Here is an 8,448-nt window from a genome sequence, read left to right as displayed (position 1 = left end):
TACAGAGGGTAGATCTTCTGTGAACGTCCACAGGTTATTAATCTATAGACGTTGATTTGGACTGTTGGATTGAGATCCAACGGTTTATTGATTATGAATGCATAGTAATTATTGTACTTATGAATAGCGTACAGTAAAAAAAGGATGCACAATATTTTTAATTTTAACTATTGAATCAAATTTTTTTTTTGTACAGTAACTAAATAAATCACCCGTTGAAACCTATTCCTACTAACATCTACAATATGAAAAATAAAAGAAAACAAACCCTGTTACCACCTGCGGACATCTACGAACGTTCGCAGAAACCCTTTTCTCATATATATATATATATATATATATATATAATGATTTTTGAACAAATCACATTAGGAATATGTATATATATGTGCAGTTAATCTTTAATGTGCCACTGCCCTTACTTCACGTGAGCTGGGATTTGAACATGTATTTTATTAGCTGAACATGAACATTCTACTCAGATCCGATGCTGATAAACTAAGAGATAGTTAGTATATTTATCCATTATAAAAAAATAAAAAACCTGAAACCTTCAAATACAAAGAGTGGAAGAATTCGTTTAGCCCAAAAAATATTTTAAAGAGCAGCAATCTATTAAACCAAATAAATAACTTTTTTTTTTTTTAATTATTAAATATATTTTAGTATTTAACAAACATGAAACCAGCCAAACACAAAAGTAAAATTTTTTTATTATTATTATTAGTTAATAAGAAGGGATTAGGAATCACGAGCTCTTCGATATTTCAACGCTAATGTGTTTTTCCTGATATTTTGAATATTTTCTTAATTTTTAGTTTTCAAAAAATTTCGATGTAAATTATTGTTAATATTTTATTCGTACCATATCTCCTTTATTTATTTTCGTTCTTATTTGCCCTCATTATGTTTAAACTTACCATTAAACTTAATGGAAATTCGGGCACAATTGAGCCTAAGCTTGAGCTCTCCTGAAGTTTTGTGAGCTTAAACTCAACTCAAGCTCTTTAGCTAGCTCATACCCACTCACAAGTAAGCTTGATGATCCCCAAATAAATAAATAAATAAATAAAAATACAAAAGAGAAAGAGAAACATTAATAATTGAATAGAAATTATTTTGAATTTACATATGAGTTTCTTAACCTAATAATACAACTATCACAAACACCATAAGGTCCATAATACTAAATGGTCATTGTTTGGTTAAGAAAAATCTTTTAATATATTGAGTTGAATTAAAAAAAAATTTATTTGAATTAAACAAGAAAAATAATTAATTTATATTATCAAAAAATAAATATTATATATATATATATATAATCAATAAATATTTATTTGTTAATATTTTTAATTATTATTATGGAACTCACAATTATTTCATACAACTTATTAACTATTTAAATTTATATATTTCATTAAAACATATTTATTTAATAAAATCTTAAATTATTTTTAATAAAATTATTATATAATATATCTACAAAATTAAAAATTCAAACTTCTAATTTTTCAAATTTCTAATATTCATAAAGACTAATTATTTATTTAATTTAAAATGAATTGGATAATTAGGTAATTGTAATTTGTCTAGATTTTTATTCAAATATCCATGTGTCATACATATAAAGCATTATATTTTTTTATTCAAATATCCATTTGCTCTGATTTTTCATCATACATTATATTTTTTTATTTTTCAATCAGTATATAACATCTTTAAGACGTAGAATATAAATCGCATTAGAAATATTATAGTTATTTATGAAAATTTTTATATTAATGTTTTGACGGGCAGGGATTCTCCGCATGGGATCCCCTCAGGGGAGTCGAACGGGGAGGATTTTTCCTCTGAGATCTTTAACCGGGAATCCCTGCCTCATGGAGAGCGGGAATGGGGACGGGATCCCATTCCCAACCCCGCCCCACCCCCATTCCTAGCCATGGCCGGTATAATAAACACTTTTTAAAATATAATAAATATTTCATTATATATATATATATATATATATATATATATATATATATATATATATATATATATATATATATATAGATGAGGATAACGGAGAAGACGTGACGGGACGAGGACTAATTTTGCACTATATATATATATATATATATATATATATATATATATATATATATATATATATATATATATATATATGAAGATGACTGAGAAGACGTGACGGGACGAGGAGGATGACGGAGAAAACGTGACGGGACGTGGACATTGGGGATGATTTTCAATTTATTTGGGTGAAGCCCATCCAAGTGAAGTAAATGCTAGGACGGAAGCTTGTCTAGGATGAGAGAGTAGGGGGAGAGAGATGCATTCACATGAGGGATTTCATATAGATGAGAGGTGTTTGGAATGGAACAAAGGATTTGTTTATTTCATAGAGCAAGCCAAAGATGAAGATAGTGATTCTTTTACAAAAGCTTGGGATTGTTATTCCAAATTACTCATACCTTCTTACAAACACCTCCATTCAAAACCCTCTGACCACTTGCACTAACATATATTTATGAATGATAAAAAACATAGATATATATAGATATTTATTGAATTTAATAACACCCGCAGACATAAATTGATACCGAATCCTCATAATATTGTTGAATAATGACAATATAATGAAAACTTATAAGTTATACAATATTTTATTTAATTAGTCATACACTTGTAATATAGTGTGAGTAGATATTTAGTGTTAAGTGAAAACATACTGAACATATCAAATTCTCAATTATCACTACTAAACATTGAAATACAAATTTTCATAAATGATTAGAAATGTGCTTAAATTTGATTAAAAAAAATAAAGATAGAAATTCCTAAAACTAGTAACTTTTTTTTTCATCGACAATATGAGTATAAAAACAATAGTCTTTGAAAGTTAGAGAGTGAAGCTAAGTTTTAAGTAAAAATCAATAGTGGCAAATAAATAATTTAGTGATAATTTTGTTATAAACTAAAAGAATTATATGAACAATTTAAGTCACATCCAAGAAAATACATAAACATTTAATCGAATAAAAAAACAAATTAAGCCCTTTAATATTTAATTTATTTTAAATTATCTTGATTTGTTTGAATTTTATATTTATTAAAATCATTATTAATTTTATGAATTTTCTTGGGGTCTTAATTAATTTATATATTTTCTAGAAAATTTTCTGAATTTTCCAAAATTTTATTAATTTTTTCCTATTTTTTTTCCTGAATTTTCTGATTTTTTTAGAATTTTTTAATTTTTTATCGAGCCGGTCAACCCGGCCCGACCCGCCGGGCCCAGCCCTCCAGGCTGGCCTGGCCCACCGGTTCAACATGGAAGCCGGGCCGATTCTGAGCCCAGCTTCTCGGACGTGGACCCGCCGGGTTCGACGGGCCAACCCGGCCCGGCGGGTTATACACCTAACCAGGCCGGGTCAGGGTCCGGGTCAGTGGGCCGGTGAACGGCAACCGGCCGGGCCAGTTAACTGGCCGGTGCCCACCTCTAATATATATATATATATATATATATATATATATATATATATATATATGACTAGAATGAATCACAAACCTATCTCTTCTCTTTCATTTCACATCACTAGCACTCATTGAGAGTGAGAGAGAGAGAGAGGGAGTTCTATGGCGTTGTTTCTAAATTTCATCTTCCCGGCTTCGGCGTCGTTGTTCTTGACGGCGATGACGGTGATCGGAGTCACGACATCGGCGTTGGGTGGGATCTCCGAGGCCACCGGGAAGAATATCCAGTACTCCAAGTTTTTGAACGCCGGCGCCAGCGATATCAGTAAAGAAACCAAGATCTCCAGCAAGGCCGGCATGTTGTTGGTTTACTCGCCGTCTCTCGCCGCCGCGCTTGCATCCTTTGCCGTCCCCGGCTTCGCCGTCGCCGGCCGATGCCTTCTCGTTGGCATCGTCCTGAGCCTTCACTTCTTCAAAAGAGTCTTTGAGGTTTTTAATTTATTAATTATTGTTATAATATTATTATATAATTTTTATTTATTTTTCGTTCTATTAATATTTATTGTTATGAATATAAAAATTGAAGAATTTGATATATGTCTTTACGAAAATAGTTTTTGAATATTTTTTTTAAAAAATAAGTAAATAAATAATTAGTGTATATGTATATACATACATATAGCACCCATTTTCTCTTTCAATCACTCAAAATATTAAATTTAGAAACTATTATTCCTATGTTCATGATTGGAAAGAAAAATTATTTAAAAAAACATTTTTACAGGTTTTTCCTTATATTTAATAGACTAATTAACATTTGGGTGCATTATATGTTTTTTTCTCAGGTTTTATTTATTCATCAGTACAGCGGACAAATGATACTTAAGTCTGCCATTACTATATCCATGGCTTACTGTATCAACACTGTCACCTTATTATATGCACAGTATTTGACTCAAGACACACCAGAGCCTTCATTTGATCTGAAAAATGCAGGCATTCTTCTCTTTTTAATTGGTATCACTGGCAATTTTTACCATCATTATCTACTCTCAAAGCTTAGGAAAAAGAAAGAGAAGGGATACAAAATACCAAGTGGAGGTCTTTTTTCTTTGGTGATTTGCCCACATTATCTCTTTGAAATCATTGGTTTCCTTGGACTTGCTCTCATTTCTCAGACTTTGTTTTCTTTCTCTTGGTTTTTGGGTACCTTGTTTTATCTGATGGGAAGGAGCCATGCTACTAGGAAATGGTATCTTTCTAAGTTTGAGAATTATTCTGGAGATGTCAAGGCTTTGATACCTTTTGTTTTTTAGTGGAGAGATTTACTTAATCATGGGGTGAAATTTTAATAATGTGCACTTGTACTTTGATTTGTATTCTGGGAATTTGATGTAATTTAAATGGTTAAATATGGATTAAAAATATTTGGAGTTAAAATGAGATTTAAGCGAGGTGATGGATGGGTTTGGTTGTGAAAAAAATTAAATTAGGGGCCCCTATTGCCTTTGTTTAAAAATAAAAAAATAAAAATAAAAGTCAAAATAGTGATGAATTGTAAATTATTATTATTATTTTAAAAATTTAGAAATGAAATTAATGGTGATTTAAGAGGGCAAAGTTATTCAACTACTGGTTAGAAATATATGTCTATATATTTATTTAAACCGAATTTATTTCATTTTTCAAACTAAAACATAGTATAAAGTTGAATTCAAATTTTTAATAGATTAGTGATCAAGACATTTGATTTTCATAAAGTTGAAGGTTAAGGTTCAACTCCTTTTTGGTGAATGTCCATATTATTAAAATAAAATTAAAAAAATGAAAAATAAAAACTTATGATTGGAATTGTTATTCAATAAAATCACAGCTTCTACAATTTTTTAATGTATTTATATATTTTTATTAAATTATTATTTCAACTATTCACTATTGTTTGTGTAAAAACGTTATAAATTGAATTAGTTTTGCACAAGAACAGCGCCTGTAGCTCAGTGGATAGAGCGTCTGTTTCCTAAGCAGAAAGTCGTAGGTTCGACCCCTACCTGGCGCGTCAATGGTTTTATTTTAAATTTTTTTTTTTGCCGGCATTGAGAACAGACAATTCAGCTTTGAAAATTCTACAGATACTAAAAAAATTTCACAATTCCTGCTAAAATTTCTAGCATTCATCCATTGCAACTGGGATAATGACAAGAAATTGGGTGCACATTAAATTACAGACTGAGAAATCATCAATATCCATCAGGACCTCATAAGCTCTAAACTTCAACTGGTAATTTCTGCAAAAAAGGGAATCATACAATCCTAGCAAATGCTCTCTTTGCGTTTCCGGCCCCACCTTGGTGTGGTTTCAATGAGCTGATGAGGGACTAATTGCCTTTCCTTCCTTGTCAGCTTCTTGAAATTGCTGACCCTCAACTTCGCGATCTTAGCCTCTTCTTCAGGAGTTGTCTCCCTCACTACAACAGTCAAGCGACATCTTGGCCGCACCATAATCCCACTTCTTCCCTTAGCATGGTATGAGAGACGCTTCAAATATAGCCCTTTCCCGACAAAGGCTTCATCTAAATGAGGAAATGCAAGATCATGGTATAATTTGGTTAAATTAAGAGTTTTTCTTGTTGAGTGACAGCATGTGATCAAATACAGCTAATGAATAAACTCACCAACAAGAAGACGATCTGGGTCCAACCCATGATTATGGGTAGCATTAGCGCGAGCTGAGTGAATGACCTGCATTCCATGAGCACAAAAAATTCAATAATGTTAATAAGTAAAAACACCACAGAAAACACAGTTCATCATATCCTCATGTGGTGATTGCCTGTAATTTTCAAATTTAGACACCTTTCGTGCAAAGTCCGGTTTAGAAATCAAAACTTTTCATCTTCAGGGAAGATACTTTTGAAAAACTGAGACAAATTGGACAAATGCTAAGACTAGATGCAAATGCATAAGCCATGATCGTCGCTCAGTATGTAGTTATTCATCCAGCTATATATTTAAATGAAATTAGAACTTATGCATAGCGAGTAAAATTTACATCACCTGATAGACGGTCTTTGCAGCTCTTTTTACAGTTACTTGCAACTGAAGAAGTGCATCTTCAACACGCATTCCTCGAACTAGTTTAGCCACCAAATTGACCTTCTTGGGACTCTTTAACATAAAAGAAAAGGCATAGATGGGTTCAGCAGTAGATTGGAAATATCAATATAACAGGTATAGATTCACTAAGTTGTCGGGAAACAAATTTATAGAAATTCATAACCTATGCATGACAGCACTAATGGTTTGATACAAAGGAGAGTTTATTATCAAGAGAAGTAGCGAATAGAGTCAGATATAAAAAACACAAATTCACAAAAAACAGGTTATTCTCATCATTTCACACATTCTTTCTAGTCAATTTGGCAATTTGCAATGGGTGGATAATGCAGGGTTTTTTTTTTTAAATAAATATTTATAATGTAGGTCTAAAATCACAACACATGCACAATTCAGAGGGTCATATGCCCCCAAAAACAAAAAGTATAAAACTAAAATGGAGCAATCACAAGTGTTACAACCCAAATGGTGACGAACACATGTTCAAAGGAAATCGCTTTTGATTTTATATAATGTAATTACTAAACCAAGAATAGACATTAAAAGCTGATGCACTTGGACATATGTATAAATCAACAATTCCCTAACAATTTAAGCAATTTATTTCGATTAAAACGAGAAAAGGTTATAGCTAATACGCATTTATGGAACTTTCACAATTCCCTACAATGTTGAGCAATTTATTCCAATCAAAACTAGAAAAGGGATAAATCTCATATGCGATTATGGAACTTTCATGAAACGGATGAATAATATGTGAAAAAGAAAGCATACCTGTCTTACATCCTTTTTAATAGCTTGAACTTTTAAAGGTTTAGAAGCTACACCTTTCTTCTCAGTTTTCCGTCCAGAGCCTAAATCAGGCATAAGGGGAGAAGAAATTGGCACCACATCTGTGCCGCTCTCCGCCAACAGATACCTTGAACTACAAATTCCCTGCAAAACAGAAAGCAAAAGGCCAACCATTCATCTCACTGAATTTGAGTGCTAGCCTGATAATTAACATAATTTTGCAAGAATCAAAACACAGTATTGCAATGAGATGCACAACAATTTGAATTTGAAATCTATTAGCTCTCTAATAAGACTCTTTTTAACAAACATCTAATGTGTTTATTACAAATAAATGCAAAAGAAAACAGTACCAACTGTTGCCTGAATTGATGGAATGGAGCAGGAATTCTCTTCACGGCAAAATCATATGATCTCATTTGAAACAAAGCTTGACCTGAATCAAGAAACGCATCACTTAGTGGGTCATGATGATATCAAATTGCAAGAGAGCTCTAACAAAACAACAACAAATGAGGCCTTAACCATCAAAATCATCTGAAACCAACCAATGCATGTATTCAACCAATATTCATCCAAGAAAAGCTACGCACTTTACAATGAATTATATCAAAATTCCAAGAGAATCAGCACAGTAAAAACAAATGATGAATTAAACATGCACAACCCTTGGAAATGCAGGCAAATTTAAACTCCGATTCATCCAGAAAAACAAAGAAAACAATAAGCCTTACCAGCTGGCGACGGACGAGGTTTCGTGAAAGTGCTATACGGCGCAACAGATGCCTGATGATTCCTCCCAATGGTTGAGCTCGCCTGGTGAAGCGCTGATCGAAGGCATCTCCGCCACACCTCCATGATCACAAGAAACCAAAGAGAACACAATCAGTAGCTCGTCGTGAAGGAGAGAACTAGGGTTTCCACTTTCCAGGGATCAAAGACAGAGAAACAGCAGCGTGAGGTTTTGGAGAGAAGGAATTCGAGGAGGAGGAGGATGCGATTAGTGATTTGGGATTAGGGTTTAGGCTGGCAGTTCATACACCGATCGATCGAGATCCAGACCAC

General features: G+C 32.4%; 2 protein-coding genes and 1 non-coding gene across 3 annotated transcripts; 2 read left to right on the top strand and 1 right to left on the bottom strand.

The window, feature by feature from the left end:
- Nucleotides 1-3,579: 3,579 nt before the first annotated feature.
- On the top strand, nucleotides 3,580-4,920 carry LOC120277640 (3-oxo-5-alpha-steroid 4-dehydrogenase 1-like). Its single transcript, XM_039284497.1, has 2 exons — nucleotides 3,580-3,966; nucleotides 4,323-4,920. The coding sequence occupies exons 1-2, from the start codon at nucleotides 3,640-3,642 to the stop codon at nucleotides 4,791-4,793; spliced, it is 798 nt and encodes a 265-aa protein (XP_039140431.1). The 5' UTR covers nucleotides 3,580-3,639; the 3' UTR covers nucleotides 4,794-4,920.
- A 540-nt stretch (nucleotides 4,921-5,460) lies between these two features.
- TRNAR-CCU lies at nucleotides 5,461-5,533 on the top strand. Its single transcript has one exon. It is a non-coding gene; the product is annotated as a tRNA-Arg (tRNA).
- A 93-nt stretch (nucleotides 5,534-5,626) lies between these two features.
- On the bottom strand, nucleotides 5,627-8,448 carry LOC120276723 (50S ribosomal protein L22-like). Its single transcript, XM_039283399.1, has 6 exons — nucleotides 8,118-8,448; nucleotides 7,737-7,819; nucleotides 7,366-7,527; nucleotides 6,532-6,642; nucleotides 6,150-6,216; nucleotides 5,627-6,047 (listed from the first exon to the last, which is right to left on the bottom strand). The coding sequence occupies exons 1-6, from the start codon at nucleotides 8,239-8,241 to the stop codon at nucleotides 5,788-5,790; spliced, it is 807 nt and encodes a 268-aa protein (XP_039139333.1). The 5' UTR covers nucleotides 8,242-8,448; the 3' UTR covers nucleotides 5,627-5,787.

Source organism: Dioscorea cayenensis, chromosome 15, assembly GCF_009730915.1.
Source record: "Dioscorea cayenensis subsp. rotundata cultivar TDr96_F1 chromosome 15, TDr96_F1_v2_PseudoChromosome.rev07_lg8_w22 25.fasta, whole genome shotgun sequence".
NCBI classification, from domain to species: Eukaryota; Viridiplantae; Streptophyta; class Magnoliopsida; order Dioscoreales; family Dioscoreaceae; genus Dioscorea; species Dioscorea cayenensis.
The sequence above is the reverse complement of the archived record's forward strand: the minus strand, read 5'-3'. Positions and strand labels throughout refer to the sequence as shown.

Excerpts from the sequence above, each read along its gene's own strand:
- LOC120277640 (XM_039284497.1), top strand. The coding sequence starts at position 3,640 with ATGGCGTTGTTTCTAAATTTCATCTTCCCGGCTTCGGCGTCGTTGTTC. Across the intron at positions 3,967-4,322 it reads TCTTCAAAAGAGTCTTTGAG|GTTTTATTTATTCATCAGTA; the intron begins GTTTTTAATTTA and ends TTTTTTTCTCAG.
- LOC120276723 (XM_039283399.1), bottom strand. The coding sequence starts at position 8,241 with ATGGAGGTGTGGCGGAGATGCCTTCGATCAGCGCTTCACCAGGCGAGC. Across the intron at positions 7,820-8,117 it reads ACCTCGTCCGTCGCCAGCTG|GTCAAGCTTTGTTTCAAATG; the intron begins GTAAGGCTTATT and ends TTCTTGATTCAG. Across the intron at positions 6,217-6,531 it reads CTGCAAAGACCGTCTATCAG|GTCATTCACTCAGCTCGCGC; the intron begins GTGATGTAAATT and ends CATGGAATGCAG.